The sequence below is a fragment of the Hyla sarda genome, chromosome 10 (genome assembly GCF_029499605.1).
Source record: "Hyla sarda isolate aHylSar1 chromosome 10, aHylSar1.hap1, whole genome shotgun sequence".
NCBI classification, from domain to species: Eukaryota; Metazoa; Chordata; class Amphibia; order Anura; family Hylidae; genus Hyla; species Hyla sarda.
The window spans coordinates 49,243,861-49,269,284 of NC_079198.1; the positions used below are offsets into that span (position 1 = coordinate 49,243,861).

The 25,424-nt window shown below is 42.2% G+C and overlaps 1 protein-coding gene across 10 annotated transcripts in view; it reads left to right on the plus strand.

Annotated features, from left to right (window-relative positions):
• LOC130294253 (myosin-10-like) overlaps positions 1-25,424 on the plus strand; it is a 312,827-nt gene that overhangs the window by 81,043 nt on the left and 206,360 nt on the right. For all 10 annotated transcript variants that reach the window (XM_056543843.1, XM_056543842.1, XM_056543841.1 and 7 more), the window contains exon 2: positions 11,429-11,796. In XM_056543843.1, the coding sequence (XP_056399818.1) occupies positions 11,449-11,796 (348 nt within the window). In that variant the 5' untranslated portion in view covers positions 11,429-11,448. The remainder of the gene's footprint in view (positions 1-11,428; positions 11,797-25,424) is intronic.

The following is a 25,424-nucleotide window of genomic DNA, read 5'->3' on the forward strand; positions in this document are numbered from 1 at the left end:
CAACTATCATTACCACTGCAGACCATATAAGAGATTACATACAGTTATATCAGGTGACTGACAACAACCCCCATCTTTACTACTACAGACCATATAAGTGATAAGTTACATACAATTATCTCAGGTGACTGACAACAATCATCATCATTACCACGACAGACCATATAAGTGATTACATTCAGTTACATCAGGTAACGTCTTCTCTGATCGGAATCGTTCAACTTTCCTTATTCTTATTCAGCTCAGACCGCCATGATGATTTCTTCCGGCTATGACTCATCTGTGGAGAACATGGCAGGAAAAAAAACATTTTAGGCTCGGCACTTTTCCAATAACTATAATGCCCCAAACTGTAATAATGGGTAGCAGCAGATGTCCCCCCCCCACATTAGGTAGGCAGCTTAAGTCCCCCGTATAAGATAGGCAGCAGAAGCCCCCCCACATTAGGTAGGTGCAGCAGATATTCCTCATATTAGGTAGACAGAAAAAGTCCCCCACATTAGATAGGCAGCAGAAATCCCCACATTAGGTAGGCAGCAGATGTCCCCGATATTAGTTAGGTGCAGCAGATCCCCCCCATAGTAGGCAGCAGATGTCCCCCACATTGGGTAGGCAGCAGAAGTCCTCCACATTGGGTAGGCAGCAGAAGTCCCCCACATTAGGTAGGCAGCAGATGTCCCCACATTAGGTAGTATGCAGAAGTCCCCCACATTAGTTAGGTGCAGAAGATTCCCCCATAGTAGACAGCAGATGTCCCCCACATTAGGTTGGCAGCAGATGTCCCCACATTAGGTTGGCAGCAGATGTCCCCAACATTAGGTTGGCAGCAGATGTACTTCCACACTAGGTAGGCAGCAGATTCCCTCTTAGTAGGCAGCAGAATCTCCTTCCCCCTTAATAGGTGGCAGATTCCCCCCATAGTAGGCGGCAGATTCCCCCATAGTAGGCAGCAGATTCCCCCATAGTAGGCAGCACACTCCCCCTGTAATAGGCGTCAGATTCCCCCATAGTAGGCAGCAGTCCCCTCTTTAGTAGGCAGCAGCACCCCCCCCCCATTTAGTAGGCAGCAGTTTTCAGTTTTCCCCATAGCAGGTAGCAGTTTCCCCTATAGTAGGCAGCACTACCCCCATATTAGGCAGCATTTCCGCCATACTAGGCAGCAGCAGTTTCCTTCATAGTAGGCAGCAGCATCCCCTTAGTAGGCAGCAGTTTCCACAATAGTAGGTAGCAGTTTCTCCTATAGTAGGCAGCACTACCCCCATATTAGGCAGCAGTTCCCCATACTAGGCAGCAGCAGTTTCCTCCATAGTAGACAGCATCAGTTTCCCCCATAGTAGGCAGCATCAGTTTCTCCCATATTAGGCACCAGTTTTCCCCATATTGGGCAGCAGCAGTTTCCCCATATTAGGCAGCAGTTTCCCCCTTATTAGGCAGCAGTTCACTTTGTAATACTCTATTTCCCCTGAGACGGAGTTGGTGAGAAATGAATCACTTGCTGTTTACTCACAGATTACAGCTGATCGCTGGTAGTCCCTGCCACGGGAAACCTTTATACAAAATGAGATTGCCCAATGCAAGCTTGATTGAAATTCCTTTTCTAAACAGAAGCTGGCAACATGTTGTCATGATAGGGGTCATCCAGCAAAAAAGTTTTTTTTTTTTTTTAACAAAAACGAACAAAAAACGTATACTTACCTCTCACTCTGTCCCCGTAGCCTGCGGTTTTGCTGCTTCTATCCTCCAATGAACTTCACTTCCTGTTGCTGGGGCCCAATCCGGGTAAGGGGTTCATCAGGGATTGGGGAAGCGGGTCGTCAAAGGGTAGGGGGGCCCAGGACAATTTTCGCATCGGGGCCCTGTAATTTCTAGCTATGCCCCTGCACCAGGGACTCATCAATTGATATTTCCCTGTCTGGGATGTATGCCGCCTGGAACATGGCATTTAGATAATCTATAAGGGGCCTAGTCTTATAGAGCCGATCAAAGCTGGGGTGGTCTCTAGGTGGACATGCAGCATTATTAGTATAATGCAGAAACTTCAGTATCATCTCAAACCGTATTCTACTAATCGCCATGAAGTACATTGGGGTGTTATACAGCAGGTTGGTGCTCCAATATGCACGGATACTGGGTTTCTTCAGCAGCCCCATGCTGAGCATTATACCCCAAAATGTTGCCATCTCTGATGGGCTCACAGGGATTCAATTCGGATGAGCACCAGAGGTGGGGTGTTATTGGTGGGCATAGATGTTTGTCTGCACCACCAAATACTCTGTCATCTCATCTGGGAAAAACCGCTTCAAAAAGTCCTTTCCCACCAACCCAGCATATGGGAATTGCATCCCTGCATTCCCTGTAAACCCAGAGATTTGGGGTTTAAAATCCTCTGGGTCTACCCATGTGGGGTCAGAGGGCTCAGAATGCTCAGAGGAGCTAGGCTCAGAAAGCCCTGAGCGGCTGCTGCAGTGGCCTGCCTGCGCCGCCTCCTTGGGGGTGGCACATCTGAGTCAGAGTCCGCTGAGGATGACAGCAAGAATGTGGGGTCCTCATCATCACTCTCAGACTCCGTCTCTGAGACCAAATAGTCATAGGCCTCCTCCAGTGAATACATCTGCTGTGATGAGCCTTATTTATACACAAAACACAAAAAAAACTGGGGGTGACAACAATTGGGTGACAGGAAAGGGGTGACTTTTTTGTATTTTTATTTATTTTTTGTAACCGGGTGACAAAAAGTGTGATGGGAAAGGGTTAACTTTTTAAAAAAAACTTTTTATAACAAGGGGGTGACCACAGGAACAGTGACAAAGGGTGTTGATCTCTGGGGACAAGGGGCGAAGTTCACAGGTGACACAGTGGCGACTGTTTCTGACATCGATCACAGCGAGGACATGGGTGACAGTTTCTGGTGACATAGGGGTGACGATCACAGGGGACACAGGGGCGACGGTCTCAGATAACAGCAGACAACAGACACAGGTTACATAGCATTGACGGTCTCTGGTGACAAGGGGAGATGATTTCTGGAGGGGGGGTGATCACTGGAGGATGATCAAAGGACGGGTGTGGGGGTGGATTTTAGGGTCATGGCAGGAGAGAGGGGGTGATGAGGGGATAATATTTGTTTTATTTTTTTCACTTTTTGGGGCTGATCCGCGATGAAAACGGCAGATCAGTCCACAGCACTCCTCTTTTGTAAACTCTCCTCTGACAGACTGACTCTGATTGGTCCCTCTGGCTGTCAAAGCGAACCCCTCCTGCCGATAGCAGAGCTGCACAGTGAAGCTTTTAATACAGGACATATGCAAACGTCCAGTTGCCAAACGCGTCTGGTGCTGGGATGTAAGCATACGTCCTGTAGCGGGAAAGGGTTAATAAATCTCCTCCACTGCATAATCAAGAATGAAGCACTGCATTTCACAGTCACTTTTGCCATAGTTGTCTATTTTGAAATTGTGCTAAATTTTTGCGCAAAAACTGCGCAAAAAGTTGGTGCCAATAAACTGTCAGGAAGGCAATTATAAATCTCCCCCTGTCTAATTTTACTCTGACCATGTGACACTTATGTGCTGTAGTATAATCCTGCCTTTGGATCTTATGAATTATATACTGCCTCTCCAAAAGACCACCTCTTTAAGAACATCACCCACTTGTTTACATGAGGTTTTGTGTCACCAGTTGTCAGTTCCATCAGACATTATACATACTGGCCATCTTCTATGAGAAGACCACCACCTAGAAGGCCACTTTCATGTCTAATTAAAAATTGCCATTTTAGGGTGTAGTAATGCAGGTAGATTACCAGTGGAATTTTTTGTGAAAAATCCGCAGCGGATTTTGCTACCATTGACAATGGGTCTGCAGAAAATCAGCAATAGAAGCAGATTTTCCTTTGGACCCATTGAAGTCAATGGTAGCAAAATCTGCTGCGGAATTAGCTGCGGAAATTCCTCAGGTAATCTGCCCGTGTGAACGTACCCTTATAGAGGTTTCACTGTATCTTTTGTGAAAATGTGTGCTGGTTGAAGAATTAGCATAAGTTCACTTCTAAAACAGATCTTTCATTGTATACAGTGGTCCCTCAAGTTACAATATTAATTGGTTCCAGGACAACCATTGTATGTTGAGACCAGAACTCTATGGAAGCCTGGTAATTGGTTCTAAAGGCACCAAAATGTTATTAAAGCCAAAGGCTGTCCGGGCATGATGGGAGTTGTAGTTTTGCAACAGCTGGGGGCTCCCTACTTGGGAAACACTGGTCTATGTAGAGGACAGGATCTTCTTCCGGGTCCTGTACAGCACAAGCATTGTCCTAAAAAAGTAAAATGGAGTCGCCCTCACCTGGTGTCCAAAGGAGCAGGTAACCCTGGTACAGGTAAAGTGTACAGAACATGTAATGGCTCCCTGTACTGTAGGGGGCGCTACCAGACATCAGTCAGTGCATACGCTTCAGTAATACAAGGATTTTACCAGTAAAATGCCCATTCTGATTGGTCAGTTATTCCAGCCATTGATACGTTTCACAGATCTGGACTGTCTGCACATTGTATGTGGAGTCTGGTCTCAACTTACAATGGTCCAGAAAAGACCATCATATGTCGAAACTATCGTATTTTGAGGCCATTGTAAGTTGAGGGATCACTGTATATAGCAAATTGACAGAATGCTACAGAGTACATGTGGTCACGCGTTTTAGTCTTTGTAAAAAAAAAGAAAAAAATTGGTACCGTATATGTCTAGAATTGAAAGAATCAAGTTATTATTAGATTATGCTTTGTCCACTGAAACCAGTGCATCTGGTAGGCTACAAGCTGGTATACATTGGCGTATACTTTAGAGTTTGTCTCCTGTTATCATGCTAGATAGTATTGAGAGTTTGCAATGTTTCTTACAAGTTTTCTTACAATTCCTTTTCGTCATTTTAAATACCAAGAGCATCACTAGTCTAATGATGGGGGTCATCCAGCAAAAAATAGAAAGTTTGCCAAGAATGAGATCCTTCCCTGTAAAGCATGCTCCTCTTTTGTGTACTCGCAAGGTGCTGAATAATTGCATTCCTTTCGTTTGCAGAACATAGCTGCACAATGCCACCAATAATATATAAACTATTTCTTAGACACCAGCAAAGCAGGCTTTATGGTAGTCCTTCTCCTGGCCTGACTGATATCCTTATTTTCACCACCATATGCAGGGCAGATTTAAAGTAAGTGTGTGGCCATGGGCAAAATATAAAGTGGGGCCCCAAACACTGAAATATCGTAACAACACAGTCACATGCTATATACTATGGCCAGTTACAACACAAAGACTACCATTATCAATAATACTATTATATAAGGTTCAAATAATACCACAACACAAAGAACACCATTACTACAGTCATGGCCGTAAATGTTGGCACCCCTGAAATTTTTCTAGAAAATGAAGTATTTCTCACAGAAAAGGCTTAAAGTAACACATGTTTTCCTATACACATGATTATTCCCTTTGTGTGTATTGGAACTAAACCAAAAAAGGAAGGAAAAAAGCAAATTGGACACAATTGTTTAGTCTTGAGAAGAGACGTTTAAGGGGGGATATGATAAACGTATATAAGTATATTAATGGCCCATACAAAAAATATGGAGAAAAACTGTTCCAGGTTAAACCCCCCCAAAGGACGAGGGGGCACTCCCTCCGTCTGGAGAAGAAAAAGTTTAGTCTCAAGGGGCGACATGCCTTCTTTACCGTGAGGACTGTGAATTTATGGAACGGTCTACCTCAGGAACTGGTCACAGCAGGAACAATTAACAGCTTTAAAACAGGATTAGATACATTCATGGAACAAAATAACATTAATGCTTATGAAGAAATATAAAATCCCATCCCTTCCCCAATATCGCGCCACACCCCTACCCCTTAATTCCCTGGTTGAACTTGATGGACATATGTCTTTTTTCAACCGTACTAACTATGTAACTATAATGTCACAACAAACTCCAAAAATGGGGCTGGACAAAATTATTGTCACCCTTTAAAAATTGTGGAAAAATAAGATTGTTTCAAGCATGTGATGTTCCTTTAAACTCAACTGGGGCAAGTAACAGGTGGGGGCAATAAAAAAATCTCACCTGAAAGCAGATAAAAAGGAGAGAAGTTCCAATCTTCTTACAGTCTATGGTCTATAAGAGTTTAGAGACAGGGCAAGATTGGTTGCGACGTCATAGATTGTAACTGTATACGTGTCTTTATGATTTGATGTACCATGCCCAGGATTATCAGGCAGCCCTCCGGATGGGGGCCCTGGGCAGTAACCCTTGGTTGACCCCCACCTCCATTCCAGTTTTTTCTATAAGTTCACACTCTTACATACTCTTGTATTATTGCAGCTCTTATTTATATCTTCCCATAACTTTTACCTTCTTTCATACCGGCCATTAATTCTTGGACAGCTCCCACACAAATGACACTTTACCAAAGTTTTATTAGATTTCTTGGCACTGAAATATGTGAGTAGAAATAACATTAGCTGGGATTTAAATAGGAGCATTTGGGATACTATGTGTTACTGTAGCTGATGTGTTGTTGCTGCACTAAACCAAAAGCATAATGCATTAAGTTTTAGTCATTTACTAAATATAAATTGTAGAAAAGTATGATTTTTATTACCTGTATCACTGTCCTCCTTGACTGATGTATAATGACTTTTTTTTTCATTCTTTCTTTTCTTCTCTGTTAGTCTATTACTCTTTTATATATGATTCTTAATAGGTTTTGGGGATGCTTATGTTTACTTGTCCTTTGTGTTAAGAAGTGAGGCTTTATAATATAATGGTGATAGAGATGCTACATATATAACTGCTGAACAGCCACTTTTATAAGCTTGTTGCATAAATTGTTGGTCTTAGAAAATTTATAAAATAAAGGTGGGGCTGGAAAATAAGGGCAGACAAGTCTGTGGCACTTGAACATCTTGGCCCCACCTCCTTGACACTTAGCTGCGAAATAAAAAAGGCAATTTTATAAGTTTGGCAACCACCATCAGCTCCAGAAAAGGTACAGTTTACTTTCATATTATTACTAGCACCAGTTGTTATATTATTACTTGTACCTTGTGTTATCCAGTCTTCCTACCATAAAGGGGTATTTCAGGAATTTTGTTTATTTGACTATGCTACAGGGGCTGTAAAGTTAGTGTAGTTCATAATATAGAGTCTGTACCTGTGTGTGACAGATTTCTCACAATTCTTCTGTGATTTTCACCTCAATATTTATTTTTAACACCATACAAAATGACTGTTGTCTCAGATTTTTTCCCATGTTGCAATGCAGCCGAGACCTGACCTCACTAGTCAGCTGATGACAGTGAGCCTGCCTGCTTCAGTGGGTGGAGGGATGGGAGAGAGATCAATCTACAACTAATGCAACAGCCGTGGGCACCCTGATTGAAAATCACAGGTCTTTTGAATGGATGCAGCTCATTTATGTTGCAATGGGTGGGTGTGCTGATGTGTGGGAGGGAGGAAAATGGAATTATGGGATTTGATGGCAAAAAAGAAAACTCAAACAGGAAATGCCAGTTCACAAAAAGCTAGCCACAGTGTTATGGTAATCTCATGACATAGCCATTTAGCCCCAAGACAAGCACGGATCCTTCCTAAGCATGTCCATTACTGTCTGGCAGGTACATACTTATGGTGGATAACCCCTTTAACCATGTAGGAGAAAGAAACCATAACAATGATGCTCTTGTTCTCATATCCCGTCCTCATATTCCGATTTCATATCCCATCCATATCCCAACCTTTTATGCTAAACTCATATCCCTTCCTCTTATCCAGTCCTCAGGTGGGGCTAAGCTGTGATGAAGAGATTGTAGGTGTAAAATAGAACTATAGTAATATATTTACTAGAGTGCCTTGCATTGCACTGTTGTTCCTACCTAAACCTTGTGGGAGAGGAAAAGCAACTTGTCCTTATATCTCAACCTCGTTTCTAGTCCTTATATCCTGTCCTTGTATCCTGGCCTCATATGCCTTCCTCATATTCCATCCCTCATATCCATCTCTTATATCCTCCTATCCCATCCTCAGGTGAGATTGAGTTGTGATGAAGAGTTTGTAGGTGAAAAATGGAAGGGGTGTTGCTTTGTGGGGGCAAGGCTTTTTAGGAGTAGGTGTGGCTAGCAAGCTGGACCAACGCACAATAAAGGACCAAAATAGAAGTGGGTGTTGCTGTGGGAGGGAGTGTGGATTGCATGCCTGATTGGCACATTTACCCAGAGATGCAGAGATTGTGGAGAAGGATAGGGCTGAACTGTGATGAAGAGATTGTGGTTAAAGGACCTGTGATGTGGGTGTATCAGGCGAAAATTGTGTTTTTGGCCTTAAAGGGGTACTCCAGTGTACACTTTTTTTTTATATCAACTGGTGCCAGGAAGTTAAAAAGATTTGTAAATTACTTCTATTAAAAAATCATAATCATTGCAGTGCTTATCAGCTGCCGTATACTACAGAGGAAATTCTTTTCTTTTTGGATTTCTTTTCTGTCACGACCACAGGGCTCTCTGCTGACACCTCTATCCATGTCAGGAACTGTACAGACCAGCATATGTTTGTTATGGTGATTTTCTCCTGCTCTGGACAGTTCCTGACATGGACAGAGGTGTCAGCAGAGAGCACTGTGGTCACGACAGAAAAAAAATTCGAAAAGAATTTCCTCTGTAGTATACAGCCGCTAATAAGTACTGGAAGGATTAAGATTTTTTAACCCCTTAAGGACTTAGGACGTATGAGTACGTCCTAAGTCCGGTCCCTGTCTATAACGCGGGGTCCCGGCGGTACCCGCGTCATAGCGGGATGGTCCCGGCGCCTATTCACAGCCGGGACCCGCGGCTAATAGCACACGGCCGCGATCGTTCGGCCACGTGCTATTAACCCTTCCGATGCGGCGCTCAAAGCTGAGCGCTGCATCGAAAGTGAAAGTAAATGCTTCCGGGCTGCTCAGTCGGGTTGATCGGGGTCATCGCGATAAAATCGCGATGCCCCGATCAGCTACCCGGAGAGAAGAAGGTCCCTACCTTCTTCCGTCGGCGTCCTGGCTCTGATTGATTGCTCCATGCCTGAATTACAGGCTGGAGCCATCAACTGCCGATTACAGAGCTTTTTGCCATGTAACGTCAAGGCAACAATCTGTGTATGCAATCAGCCATTGCAAGCTCATAGGTCCCTATAGGAGCTATGAGCTCGCAAAAAAAAAAGTGTAAAAAAAATAAAGTTAACCCTTTCAGGTATTCCCTTCTGAATTAAAAGTTTAAATCACCCGGCATTTCCTAGTAATAAAATAAAACTGTGTAAATAAAAGTAAACATATGTGGTATCACCGCGTGCGGAAATGTCCGAATTATAAAAATATACCACCTTTAAAACCGCACGTTCAATGGCGTACGCGCTAAAAAAAATTCCAAAGTCCAAAGTAGCGCATTTTTGAATTAAAAGTGATCAAAAAGTCTGATCAGAACAAAAATGGTACCGCTAAAAACTTGAGATCACGGCGCAAAAAATGAGCCCTCATAGCGCCCTGAACACAGAAAAATGAAAAAGTTATAGGGCTCAGAAAATGACAATTATAAACGTATAAATTTTCCTGCATGTATTTATGATTTTTTTCTGAAGTAATACAAAATCAAACCTATACAAGTAGGGTATCATTTTAACCGTATGGACCTACAGAATAAAGAGAAGGTGTAATTTTTACCGAAAAATGTACTGCATAGAAACGGAAGCCCCCAAAATTTACTTAATTGCATTTTTTTTTCAAGTTTGTCGCACAATGAATTTTTTTTCCATTTCGCCGTGGATTTTTTGGTAAAATGACTAATGTCACTGTAAAGTAGAATTGGTGGCACAAAAAATAAGCCATAATACAGATTGTTAGGTGCAAAATTTAAAGCGTTATGATTTTCTAAATGCAAGGAGAAAAAAACAAAAATGCCAAAACGTGAAATCGCTAAGTCCTTAAGGGGTTAATAGAAGTTATTTACAAATCCGTTTAACTTTCTGAAATCAGTTGATTTAAAAAAAAAAAAAAAAGTTTTCCACTGGAGTATCCCTTTAAGCCAAAACAATAAAAGGGCTAAAGATAGAAGAGGTGTGGCTTGTGGGAGGCATGGAGCTTTCTGTAGTGATTTGGCTTGCGAGCCAGACTGACACACTTATTGAAAGATGCAGAGAGGACTTGGACTTTAGACCGTGGAATTCCATGAGTGAAATTCTGCACAGTGAACATTAGCACCTGTGTGAATGGGTCTTCCACGAGACCCATTCATACTGCGGAATTTCAGCAACGGACAATTCCGGCGCTGAAATTGTTCTGCGGAAATAAAGAACATGTTCATGCTCTGCACGGAAGTCTGCGAGTACTGCATAGCCGTCAATGGTGACGGCGCAGTGCCGCACGGTCCTACCGCCGCAGGCTGCCAGGCTGAATCTCCGCTTGCTGAATTCCGCGAGCGGAGATTCAGCTACAAATCCGTAGTGTGAACATACCCATAGTAGGAAAATCTCAAAGGTCTACAGTTGTCTTTTCCACGGAATTCCACGTTATAAAACAGAAAAGCCCCCCTCTAGGGATGGAGCATAGTATAATACAGATCATATAATGGTGCTAGAGCTGGATCAAGTATATCTGCCTTAGCAATCAGGAACATAGGTAATAAACATTAGAGACATCCAGAAACATAAGTCTTGTAAAATAGGGCTTAAAACCAGGAAAATGCTGTGAACTGATAATTTATTGTAATTATGTTTTAAGAAATTAGGACCTTATATTCTCACAACTCTAAAATGCTGTGTTTGATGATAAAGTCTTCAGGGCCCACTGCAGATGTGAGCGGAGTTTTTCCATCATCTAATTCCAGCTTTGATTCATATAGCTGCAGAGGCAGTGACCACTACAGTTTATTTGAACTTCTCACACATTGGCCATTGTTACATGAGGGAACATGCACTTCCTTACATAAAACAGGCTGAGTTAGATTTTCCATTCATTTTCCTTGTTTTTTTTCCTCGCTTCCTTTATGCCTGTAGTACATCTGGCAGACAATCCTATGCCATTTACTTGCCTTTCTGACGATACTGCACCATTATGTCACAGAAGAACATTTTTGGACTTCTAAGACTGTCTTATATGAAATTAGTTACTGAATCAATATTGTGATGTTATTGGTATTGTAGACATGTTACTTTGTCAGAAACAAACACTTAAAAGGTTTATCCAGGAATAGAAAAACAGCTAATTTCTTCCAAAAACAGCACCACACCTGTCCTCATGTTGTGTGTGATATATCTCTTTACGAAGAAATTAACTATATCTTTCTAAATCTGGATAATGTTTTAATAAGTTCATATTTTAGCTATGTGTTAATAGATTTTTTTAATCTTTTTCCTAGGATCCTAATCAGCTTCTAAGATGTCGTCTCGAAATTCACATAGAGATGATGCTGAACGCTACCTTTTTGTCGATCGAAATCCTGTGACTATCACCGCCACCCAGGCTGACTGGACAGCAAAGAAGCAGGTGTGGGTACCCTCTGAGAAGCATGGGTTTGAAGCTGCCAGCATTAAAGAGGAACGGGGTGATGAGGTGGTGGTGGAGCTAGCAGAAAATGGCAAAAAAGTAGTGATCAACAAGGATGACATTCAAAAGATGAACCCACCCAAGTTTACCAAGGTAGAAGACATGGCAGAATTAACCTGTCTAAATGAGGCATCTGTTCTGCACAACTTAAAGGATCGCTATTACTCCGGACTCATCTATGTGAGTAATGCTTAGATTAAAAATCTTCTCATTTGTGCATTATTAGGTAATATTGCATTTGTGACGAAATCTGACATAGCCCAGGGGCATTGCTAGGTCTGCAAAAGATCCGGGGCACGGGATAATTGATGTAATTGATGTGTCTAGCAGCCTGGCTGCAGCGCTAGAAACAGTAGGGCTGTAGGAAGCAGCACTAGCGCTGACATTCGGGGCACTAACCTTAACATTCGGGGTATGGGCCCCAAATTATTTGACGTAGTGACGCCCCTGACATAGCCAGTGTAGTTAAAGAGGTATTGCAGGAATATCTAAATACTTATGATATACCAGAGAGCTAGTTGCTCCAAAGGCCCTACTACCATGGTGTACTGTGGTTAAATTAGGGAATTGCTTATTAACTTACCTAAATCCCATACATAAACAATAAGGGGGACATTTATCAAGGTATTTAGAGCCTTTTTTGTGTACAAAAGTTGCACAAAAAGTCTCACATCTTCCTAAGCACTTTTTTGTGCGACTTTTATGGGTAAGCAAAAAGTTACAAAAAAAAAAAGTAAGGCAAATTTCAGTTTTCACTTTGCAGTGGTCAGGTATTTATGATGTGCAAAAGTCGCACGTAGGCAAAAACAAGTCGCAAACCCCCTTCAAAAAGTAGCAAGTCTGCTCCAGGTCTCACCTGGAGTACAAAACTCCCATATGTAAGCAAGTTTAAAAAGTCGCAAAAAAAAAAGTCTCAGCTGTGACTTTTTTGTTCTGCTTATGTGCTCCAAATTTATCAACCCCCTGTGATAGTATGATAAATATGTAGCACATAAGCAAAACTAAATAAAAAAAATGACTTCAGAACTTGCTTACCAAAGCAAACAATGATAAATGTCCACCTATATTCCCCACCTGTAAAGCTACAGTACCTGAAATCAAAACTTTGGGACTGCAGATTAGTCCAGAGCACACTTCCAGCATGTGCCGTGTTATTGAGGCTGGATTCATGTAAAGCCACAGACACCGTTTAAATAATTCATTACTATATTTCTATCGCTCAAGTATGTATATTAGGTTGTGTCTCTCATTTCCTTTCAACCTATTGTACGTATTCCATTAATGGACTTTATAAACCTGGTTTGTGGTGACCTCGGGATACTATTGTGTTGAGAAGGTGGATGCCTGCCCAGACATGTACTTCACACAGGTTGATTAGTTTGGTGTTGTCTGTATAATACTTTTAAATGTAATGAAGTCATTTGAAAACAGGATCTCGGATAACACCTGCACTAAAATTATTGGGTAGCCCCACATGTATCGATATATATATATATATATATATATATATATATATATATATATATACATATATATATATATCTTAGCTAGTAGGGCTAGACTGGGACTGAAAGCAGGCCTGGGCATTTTCGACTAAACAGCCCATTTTAGTCATAAGTATAATTATGTAAAGGTGGAGCAACAAAGGAGAGGGAAAAAATGTCAATCATAGTTGGTAGAGATGAGCGAACTTACAGTAAATTTGATTCATCACAAACTTCTCAGCTCGGCAGTTGATGACTTTTCCTGCATAAATTAGTTCAGCTTTCAGGTGCTCCCGTGGGCTGGAAAAGGTGGATACAGTCCTAGGAGACTCTTTCCTATATATCTTTATATATAAAAAATATAAAATTTCTAGGCATTGAAAAGGTAAAAATAAAACCAGATCAAGACAAAGGGAAAAAATTAAGAGAAATAGAAGCCCGTTGGATATTGAGAACGGGAGCTCAGGACATGAGGGGGTTAAACGACAGAATAGATATGGGAGGCTTCCTCTGAACATCGGGTTAGTTACAAATAGTATTGTTTTTAAACATTTTTATCACTGCAGAATTGCTATTTTCACTTAAAGATAATAATGAAACGTAATGTATGTTATTTATATATATATATATATATATATATATATATATATATATATATATAACACTTGTAACTCTATTTGTAAGATTGAAACTCCGCTCACCTTGGCACGACGTCACTAATGGAGGAGGGGATATATAGTCACGTGCACAGGTGAATGGAGACGATCTGTTGAAGTTCCTGAACGGAAGGAAACAGCTGTCATCGGTAAACGCACTAGTGTTCGATATCCCGATGCGGCGTGGAGCCGCTTTGCCTGCATGCCCCAGCAATAAACACGAAGTCACATCAATGTGGTGAATTGCCTTTACTTTCTTCTTTAAAAAGTGGATTTGCATACGTCTGAATACCTTTATAGTACATGAGCACCACCACATGAAGACACACTGCTAGCTAGACTGGACACATGGACTATTCAAGGGAGCTATAATTGAGGGATAGCAGTGCCAGCACACCACATTTCTATTGAAGCTCTTTCCTAGGACTGTATCCACCTTTTCCAACCCACCGGAGCACCTGAAAGCTGAACTAATTTATGCAGGAAAAGTCATCAACTGCCGAGCCGACAAATTCGTGACGAATCGAATTTACTGTAAGTTCGCTCATCTCTAATAGTTGGGTATAATAGGGTACATAACGGAAAAGCAAAAAAAGAAAAAGAAATGACATATAAGTGCAGATCATGTAAGTGATTCCAGCACCTTTAGTGCCCCAAACAGTAACAATATTCCCCTTGTGTCTTGCACAGTAGAATGGGTAGATAAGTGGGTTGGGGAAGAGTAGGTAGGTCCCCTCCCTCCCATTAAGTAGTTAGGTCGCTCCAGTAGGTAGACAGGCCCCTTCTTGTTGTTTCTTATTGGTATTAGTAGCAGCAGCAGTTCCCTTTAGGGAGTAGTAGCAGCAGAAGCCCCTCTTTAGTTAGTAGTAGCGGCAGCCCCTTTTAGTCAGTAATAGCAGCAGCCCCCTTTTGGTAGTAGTAGCAGCAGCCCCTATTTTGGTAGTAGTAGCAGCAGAAGCCCTCTTTAGGTAGTAGTAGAATCCCCTTTAGGTAGTGGTAGCAATAGTCCTTTTTAAGTAATAGTAGTAGTAGTAGTAGTAGTAGTAGTAGTAGTAGCAGCAGTAGTAGCAGCTTCCTTTAGGTGGTAATAATAGCAGCCTCCTTTAGGTAATAAAAGCAGCAGCCCCCCTTAGGAAGTAGTAGTAGCAGCCCCCTTTAAGTAGTTGTAGTAGCAGCCACCTTTGGGTAGTTGTAGTTGCAGCCCCTATTGCCAAGATTAACCACTTAATGACCAAGCCCATTTTCACCTCAAGGATCAGGCCAATTTTATTTTTGTATTTTTGTTTTTTCCTCCTCGCCTTCTAAAATCCATAACTCCTTTATATTTCCATGTACAGACCCATATAAGGGCTTGTTTTGTGCGTCACCAATTGTACTTTGTAATGAAACCTCTGATTTTACCACCCCCAAAAAATCATTTTTTTAGGGAGGAAATTTAAACTGTACACTTTACGGTAAAAATGATAGGTGTTCTTTATTCTGTGGGTCAATACAATTAAAATGATACCCATGGCTAGATACTTTTATATTTTTGTACCGCTTAAAAAAAATCTAAAACTTTTTGTACAAAATCAGTAATCTAAAATCGCCCTATTTTGACCACCTATACCTTTTTTCATTTTTCCGTATATAGGGCGGTATGAGGGCTCATTTTTTGCGCCGTCATCTGTACTTTTTTTAGATACCACATTTGCATATATAAAACTTTTAGATCATTTTTAAATACATTTTTGAATAAAATGTGACAAAAAAGCAGCATTTGTGGACTTTTTAAATTTTTTAAGTTTACGCCATTCACCGTACGGGATCATTATCATTATATTTTGATAGTTCGGACATTTACACACCGCGGCAATAGCAAATATGTTTCTTAAAATTTTTTTTACGCTTTTTGGGGGTAAAATGGGAAAAACGGACAATTTTCATTTTTATTGGGGGAGGAGATTTTTCACTTTTTTTTTTACACTTTTTATGTCCCCATAGGGGACTATCTATAGCAATCGTTTGATTGCTAATACTGTGCAGTGCTATGTATAGGACACAGCACTGCTCAGTATTATTGGTGATCTTCTGCTCTGGTCTGCTCGATCGCAGACCAGAGCAGAAGACCCCGGGAGACGGCCGGAGCCAGGTGAGGGGACCTCCGGCTGCCATGCTAGATGATCGGATCACCGCGGCAGCACTGCGTGCGATCCGATCATCCATTCAAAGTGCCGCAATGCTGCAGATGCCGTGATCTGTATTGATCACAGCATCGGAGGGGTTAATGGCGGACATCCGCGCGATCGCGGATGTCGGCCATTACCTGCGGGTCCACGGCTGCTAGTGTATGACGTGTATGCTGTGTATGACGCGAGCACTCTTCCGATGCTCGCGGTCATACACAGGACGTAAATGTACGTCCTGGTGCGGGAAGTCCCGCCAAACCAGGACGTACATTTACATCCGTGGTCGTTAAGGGGTTAAAAAATAATAATACATGCTTACCTGGATTCTGCGTATCCCCTGTTCTCTTCTCCGGTCTGTGCTCCAGCACATGATGAAGACGTCAACTGTGCTGGAGAGTGGAAGAAGGATATTCAGCCTCTTGCGACTGCATGTGGGCGGCCACAGGAATGATTGACAGAGTGAGACGCCACATTTAAACATAAATGTGTTATTAAGATGTGCTTATAGTTAAGTATGTCCTTGACTGGCCAACTGATATGACGCGGGCCCGCGGGTCAGGTCTGCGTCATAACCGGGAGATGCCCTCTGCTTTCAGCAGTTTACATCTGCCGGTAATGACAGACATCGGAGATTGCTCCAATATCCGTCATTTAACTGATTAAATATCATGATCTATATTGATCACAGCATTTAAACATAAAATGCTGCTATTTCCTGGTGTCTAGTAGTCCCATCATCCCCCTGCAATGTAATCACGGGAAGACGATGGTTTGCTAGGGAAGCCTGGGGCCTTATCTCTTTTCCTCTCCATCTTCCTTGGCTGTTTGACTGCTGAAGGTTGCAGCCCTGAGCAATCGAGCACAGATGGCCATCTAATGGTGGCCTATGGTAGGCCATTAGGAGGGCCAAAAAAAAATGAGTTAAAGTTAAAAAAAATATTTAAAAATATAAAAAAAATTCCCCCCCTAACACAATTTTGAATCCCCTCCCTTCCCATTTTTCAAATAAAACATTGTAAAAATAAGGAAAAAAAAATACACATATTTGGTATCTTCACATGCGTAAATTGTTCCTAATCCCACATGGTCATCAGCGTAAACACAAAAAAAATCTAAACGCCAAAGTTGTTGATTTTTAGTCAGATCACATCCCAGAAAAAATTGAAGAAAATGTGACCAAAAAGCCAGAACTACACAAAAGTGGTACCATAGAAAACTATTGCTCATGGTTCAAAAAATAAACACAGCTCTGTAGGTGGAAAAATTAAAAAGGTAAAGGGGTCAGAACATGGCAATGAACATTTTTTTTTCTTTTTTCAAGTTTTCAATTTCTTTTTAACCCTTAAACAAAACAAAAATTATCCAAGTTTGGCATCATTGTAATTGTACTGACTCACACAATTTAGTTTGCATGTCAGTTTTACCGAATTGTGAACATGTTTTTTTCAATTTTGCCTTTTATATATTTTTCTTCTGGCTTCATAATACATAATATAATAAAATAAAGTGTACCAACGAAAAGTACAACTTGTCCCGCAAAAAATAAGCCCTAATTCAACTTTGTTAGTGTAAAAATAGAAAGTTATGGGTCATGAACGAAATAAAACATGAACGAAATAAAAATTCACTGTCATAAAGGGGTTAAATATATTAGTTCGATAGATGCAAACACAAAGGCGGCTGCAGCACAGGTGGTTTTTATTTATTAATATAATATATTATATATACAATTTATTAATACTACATGCAATGTTTCAGTTGCCCATGAAGCCTTTTGCAAGCATGGGCAACTAAAACGTTGCATGTTGTATTTGAAAATGGAATAAAACCACCTGTTTTTGCATTTATCTGACTGCTGCAGCCGCCTTTGTGTTTGGATCTACATTTGGGCCCTTGACCAGGGCCATCTGGACTGCATGCACCACCTTACTTTTGAGACTTGATGTGCTGCTCTTCCCACTGATAGATAGATATTATCACCATACATATTACTATCATGCTGGCCAAATCCTGTATTCTAAGACCAATATGTACAAGGAGGAAAATTATCACCATACATATTGCCACCATACTGTTACTGACCAAATCCTGTATACTGAGAGTAATACTACCAATAATATCAGTATACAAGTAGGAAATATTCCCCCCATACAGTGACCATATAGTGGTAGATATCAGCTGTACACAGGCTCTGTAACCCATATAAGTGATTACATATAGTTTCATTAGGTGACTCGCAGGTGTCATCTTCTCTAATTGAACAGAACATTTTAGGCTTTTCAGCACCTATAGTGCACTAAACAATAATAATAACCCTCATGGTGTCTCTCATAGTAGAGTGGGTAGACAAGTGGATTAGGGAAATGTAGGTAGGCAAATCCCTGGTGTGCCCGATGGCCAGTCCAGCCCTGATAGATCGATGGATAGATAAATGGATAGGTAGATAAATATAAAAACAAAGGCAATGGTAGGAATAGAATAAATCGCACTCAACCAAGTCTTATTTCTTTATCCCAAATTTCTCTTTATTCCATAAAGAACAGTTTTCAAACAGACCTTGGCCAGAAGAAGCGTACAAAGATGATGCAAAACTAGTTTCCTTCAGTGGTGTGCCCCGCGTCTGAGAGCTGCTGCTCTCGCTCCCCTCGTCTGTATGACTGTCTATTTGAAAACTGTACTTTATGGAATAAAGAGAAGTTTGAGATAAAGAAATAAGACTCAGGTGAGTGCGACTTATTCTCTTCCTACCATTGCTGTATTTATGGACTGCTACTTCTATGAGTCTGCACCCTGGAATATATATCCCGAACACCTTGTTTCCCAGTGTATGGTCCAATATATTGGGGAAGAGCATTTATATAGCAGTGCCTAAGGAGGAGGAATAGTCGGCACTAGAGTACTCCTTTAATAGTTGCCCCCATTAGGGAAGCAACTATTAACAGAGGGGCCTACCTAAACTTTAAGGGGGAAGATATTATAAGAGGGGCCTACCCAAACTTTATGGGGGCCCCATAAAGTTTGGGTAGGCCCCCATATTTAAGTTGCCCCCATATAGTTGTTGTAGGCCCCTCTCAAAGGGACCTACAACTATATGAGGGGGCAACTATTAACTAAAAAAGGCCTACAAAAACTATATGGGGGCAACTTGCCCCCATATAGTTGTTGTAGGTCCCTCTCTGCTGCTAACTGTTGCCCCCATATAGTTGTATGCCTCAGTCCTTGCCCCCCAGACTGCAGGCCCCACCACATAGTTCTGCCCCAGCTCCAGTCATTTTTTTTCTACCCTTTTTTTTTTTACTTAATAACCTCTGCTCTGTGCGACTGTGCTGGCCTGCCGTCCTCCACAGGGCAGGCTCTTCCTTTGCGCTGCTCTACTCTGTCAGACAGACTTCTACTCCACACCGCTGCGCTGGCCTCCTCTTCAGGACTCCGCCACATCACTTCTGTGGTCATGTGACGTCAGGGCCGGTGTCAGCGTGTAGAGCGCAGCGGACGTACCTCCCGGCAACCACTGCTGCAGTTTTAAAGAGACAGTGGCTGCCGGCCCGGAGGTACGTGCTGTGCAGCAGCAGTGCTGCCGCTGCTGTGTGTGATCTGTGATTGATTTGACTGACTGTACAGAGTACAGTCAGACAATCAGTCAGTGTACAATGTGTAGGCCCCAGCAGTCAGTGAGTGACAATCACTCACTGACATTGAAAAAAAAATAATAATTGCCTGAACCGACCGGGCCTCCTGGGGGTCCGGCCCCCTTACATAAGTATCGGTTGTACCCCCCCAGATGGCGGCCCTGGATAGATAGATAGAGAGGCGTTCTTCACAAAAGTTTTATCTATTTAAATTTCATACAAATAACATTATACAAATTGTTACTTTCTTTATACATATCAAACACCTCGAGAAAAAAAAAAACACCCTCCTGAAAAGAAAAAAAAAATGAAGAAAAAATGTCCTTCTTTTTCTTCCTTTTTTTCTTCAATACATTATATCATCATAAAAATCCAAGATTATATCTCCCTTTCTTCCTTATAGGTTAATCTATATTCTTTTTTTACTATCTCTATCCATATAATAAATATTTCTCCAATTTCACCCGTACATTATCTCCTAATATTCCTTCCACTGGATGAGGATTTATTTAAATTTTCTATTTTTCACCAATTTTGGCATAAACCTCAATCCAAAATCTTTGAATCTTGTTACATTCCCATACCACATGATAGAAGCTTGCTTCATCTTGTCCACATGTTGGACATCTACTATCTTGTCTCTAACCAATTTTGTAGAGAAACAACGGCGTATAATACAATCTATAGATAATGTTGAATTGTATAATTGTATGATTATTATTTAAGGGTATTGTCATGGGCAGCGCTCCGGCCTTTTATCCTGGCCGTGAGCGCCCCCTCTCTCCTGGCTTCTGCAACCCCGGGACTCGCGGTGCTTGACGTACCTGCACGCATGTCCCGGGTGTTGCTATAGGCAATGCTCTGGCCGTGACCGCACCCCTTCCTTTAGTTTTTGCGGCTCCGTAACTCACTCTGCAGGACGCGCCCGCATGCGAGTCCCGGGCACCTCCTTATCCCACCCTGTCCCCATCCTCTCTCCTCTTGTGCATCACCGGCACGTGCATCCCCTCTCCTTAGGGTGTGTGCGCGCTGGCGTTCCTAGATTTAAGTACGCCCTTAATTGGTCTGCTGCTGGCGGACCTTATTTATGTCCGGCACCTCCCTATTATGGTGCCGGATCTTTGTGCATTGTGCCGAGAGAAAGCGTTTTCCAGTGTGTGCCTAATTTGTATTCCTGACCTCCTGCTTGTGACCTGACCTTGCCCCTTTGCTAGCCTCCTGAACTTTTGCCTGTGACCCGACTACGCTACTTGCTGCCTTCCTTTCTGACCTGAGCTTTGTCCTGACTATGATTTATCCTCCCTGCCAAGCTTACATCTGGGCAACCTGTGTGGACGGATCGTGCCAGGGGTAGCGACCTGGTTGCCACCTGCCACAGCAAGACCATCCCGCTTTGCGGCGGGCTCTGGTGAAAACCAGTGGCACCTTAGACTTGGCTCCCATGTACGGTTCAGACATAGTTCTCACAGGTCAGCGGATCCACTACCCGCCGCTTGCAGTAAGATCTGGCCAATGATCCAGTCCAGGTTCCTCTGCCGAGTGTTGCCGACCTCTCTACCTATTGTGGCACGGCAGTCTGCTCAAATTGAACAGCAAGAGCAGTAGATGTCTCAGCTTTCTGCACTCATGCAGCAGCTCCTAGCTACACAACAGCCTCAACCCTCGCCGGCTGAACCATCCGCGACGCATGCTCCTATTGCCTCAGCTGGCTCCAAGATTAGTCTATCTCTACCTACTAAATATGATAGAGACCCGAAGTTGTGCAGGGGCTTCGTAACTCTGTGTTCTATACACCTAGAACTTCAAGTGGACCAGTTTCCTACTGAGCGTGCCAAAGGGGCCTATATCATCAGTCTTCTTTCCGGGAAAGCTTAGGCCTGGCCTATCCTGCTGTGGGACCTCAAAAAACCCATTGTCCTTTAACCTACGGACTTTCCTTGCTGAATTCCGTAATCTATTAGAGGAATGGGCTCTTCGGCGAAGGCTGCCCTTCTAAATCTCAGTCAAAGAGATTCATCTGTGGGAGATTACGCAGTACAGTTCCACATCTTGGCCTCTGAACTGGCCTAAAACAACGAGGCTTTGTGTGCTACTTTTTAAAAAGGCCTCTCAAGTTGGATCAAGCATGCTTTGGCGGCTCGAGATCTTCCACCCTTCCTGACTGATCTAATTAATTTAGCTACACGAATCAATGCTACACAGAGAGAGAGAGAACCACTCCGGTCACTGTGTTACCCCCGTTTGGCCACGTGTTTCAAAGTCCTCCTTTACCATCACCTACTCCACCAGCAGAGGAGCCCATGCAGGTGGACCGCATCAAACTTTCTTTACAAGAAAGAACCCGTCGACGCAATGAGAACTTGTGCCTTTTATTGTGCCAGTCCTGAACACTTTCTTAAAGAGTGTACTCTTCGTCCACAGCATCTAGGAAACGCTCGCACCTAGGGCACGTAGGAGAGGCGTTCTTGGGTGTGAATAGTACCTCTCCACGTTTGACCATGCCTGTTCAAATTCATACTCCCACAAAGTCTTCATTCTTCGCCTCTGCCTTCCTGGATTCCGGTTCTGCAGGAAACTTTATTGACACAACTCTGGTCCAGAAGCATTGTTTACCTGTGTTTCGGCTAGTCAAACTCCTGTATATTTCTTCTGTGAGCAGAGAGAACCTGAAGGGTATGGTCCTTTACCACACTGAATCTCTCATCATGCAAGTGGGTGTGTTGCATAAAGAGGAGATACAGTTCTTAGTGCTTCCTCATTGTACCTCTGAACTTCTTCGTGGACTTCCTTGGCTTCAGTCTCATTCCCCGCAATTTGATTTGAACTCTGGAGAAGTTTCTCGCTGGGGAACCTTATCTCAAGGGCACTGTCTGGAGTCCTTTTTGCCTAAGTCTGATCCATCGCCTCCCATTAAGTCGAGCATTCCTGTCCCTTATCATGACTTTGCATATACCTATAGGTCACCTAGGTAATCCAAAAAAGACCCTATTTCCCATATATAAAAAAAACTTGTACTTTATTATTTCTCACACATTTAACAAACAGATTAAAAATGCAGTGTTGTTCTCTCTATATAGCTATCTCTATATGTAACCGGTGCCAACCTGGCTCCCTGACACTATAAACATACAGTCACTCCATGTACCTGCAGTGTGCTATGCAGGCAGGAGACAACACTTTTTTTTTTAAATCAGTTCACAGCCCCCCTTAATGTTTTGCTGCAAGACGCAGCTTTGTCAAGAGGACAACGGGCACGGAGCGCAAAAACACCAAACGGGGCGCTTTTAAAACCTCCCTTGATGACATCACCGGCCAGGACATGCTGAAAGCGGATTGGCTGTCACGCCAATCCACCCAATCCACATCCCATCAGTCAGATTGACATTGTGATTCCCCTATCAGATCAGCAATATTCCAACAAATCAACTCCAGTTCCCTTGTAAACAAATAGCAATAGGTTCAGCACTGGTGTACGTGTCTGCGCTGTGACCTCTGCGCCGGCACTTCCAACTTTATTAATTCCTCATTTCTCTAGCTGCGCAGTGACACCTGCGCCAGAACTTAGAAAACTTACACACAGTGCGGACCATCACAGCATGAACTCAAAAGCTGCACAGGTCGGCTGCGCGAGTTCGAAGCGGGGCTAAGGTCCGAGATCAGGTTAGATCAAATGCTGCGCAGATCAGGAGCTTACTCTCAATTGCATCCATTAGTAGGTGCTGCACATTCTATATAGGTCCTTTCCATTGAGAATATTTTCAAGTATCTTCTCCTATATTTGATTACTTGTATTTTATAAATATGTAGAATCAGGTAAATAGTTATGTAGGATATTACTAAAGTATTTAATAAGTTTCCATCACTATATCCAAATGGGGAACATCAATAGAACCTGATTGTCTGGTTGTCCTTATTATATAAATAGCATTTCATTCTCACCTGCTTTTATATCTTATTTTCCTCTATGATCTTATCTACATTGCATTATATTGCTACATCTGATAGGACAACTTGTTAATTCCTTCTTTTCCTCTTTTTTCTTTCTCTGTTTTTTTCTTTATATTCTCTTCTCTTTTCATAAATGATGTCCTGACTCATTTTTGTTGGCATATGTACTGTACATCAAAATTGTCTGTGTGTGAATAATTGATATCATAATTATATTATCTCAAATTAAATCGTCAGGATAACTATTAGATGAATGCTGAGAAGGTAAATCCTTAATTTAGTCCAAACGGACTCAAACTCTTCAGCCTCTGAATCCACTTTGCCTCCTCTCTAAGTGATTTCTTGTCCAGATTTCCTCATCTAGGGCCTAATCTCATCTTGGTCAGTCCTCAAAATGTAAGTGTTGTGAATTCCCCTCCATGCACCTCACGGACATGTCTGGCTGGAGGTGTGTCTGCTCCAGTGCGGATAGTACTCAGATGCTTGGAGATCCTTCTCCTTAATTGTTGCGTGGTTTTCCCCACATACAACTTAGTACATCCGCACTGGGCAATGTACACCACACCTGATGTCTGGAAATTGATGAATTCTCTAATCATATACTTCCAATTATCAACCGGATTAATAAACTCCTTCACCTTTGGCAGAAATCTACAGAAGGTGCAATTGCCACAAGGGTGAAATCCTTTCACCAAGGACTGTAGCCATGTACCTCCCGTATATTCTTCCCTCTTCTGTATGTGATGGATGGAAATGGTGGGATCACCTCTCTTAGCTCCCCGTCTGCTTGTAGAATGGGCCAGTACTGGCGCAAGATGTCCATCACCTGTATATTATTTATCATCGAATGTACCAATAAATCGTACCACTTTCCCTTGTTCGGCAGCGGGAGGTTTATTTCTCAAAAATTCCTGCCTAGGAGTATCTCTTGCCCTTGCAAAAGCCCCATGGAGGACTTTTTTCAGATATCCTCTCTTTATAAACCGTTGAAAAGTAATCAACTTTCTTGTAGAAATCCTTCATAGCTCGAGCAGTTCCTTCTCGCTCTAAGATATTGACCAACAGGAATCCCTCTCTTGAGGGGGGCTGGGATGGTAACTGCCCCACTCAAGGAAGTTGTTGGTGGATGTAGGTTTCCTATATATCCGAGTTCTGACGCTGCCCCCAGGTTCCAATGAGATCTCCAAATCCAGGAAATTGATTGTGCTTTTGTGTATTTCGGAAGTCAAAAACATACCGATAGTGTTTGTGTTGAGTGCCAAAATAAATTGATTAAAAAGTGCAACAGTGCCATCCCAAAATAACAAAACATCATCAATAAAGCCACCCAAAATAAAATGTGCCGAGTGTATTGGTTATAGGTATCTGTGAAAACTACAGTGTCCTCCCACCACCCAAGAAATAAGTTTTCAAAATTAGGTGCACATGCCTTGCCCATAGCTGTGCCTTTGTGTTTTAAATAAAAGTGACCATCAAATATAAAATAATTGTGCATAAGAAGAAACTGTGTCAATATGAAATTATTGTGCTCTGTGAACTGTGTTCCTCTAGTGCACAAAAAGTGTTCAACCGCCCTTAATTACAAGTCATGTCCAATGTTAGTATATAACACCTCAACATCGAGGCTATTGTGGGACTGATAAACTGTTGCTTTGTAAATATGAGTGAATACATTGTATGGATTTGATATGCTGTTTATAAAACCACAGAGGAGGAAATGTGTGCTAAATAGCTAGTTTCCCCACTGATGGACCCTCTGACACCTATAAATCACATGAACAGGGGTTGTCCAAAGGGAACCATGGTCATTTTTGGAAATTTATTGCAAAAGCTATGCATAGCTATACATTCAACACTGCTTTGTCACCAACGGTACATAGAACATAAAGAAGCCCAACTGTGCTGCTCAATGTCCAGCTGTCA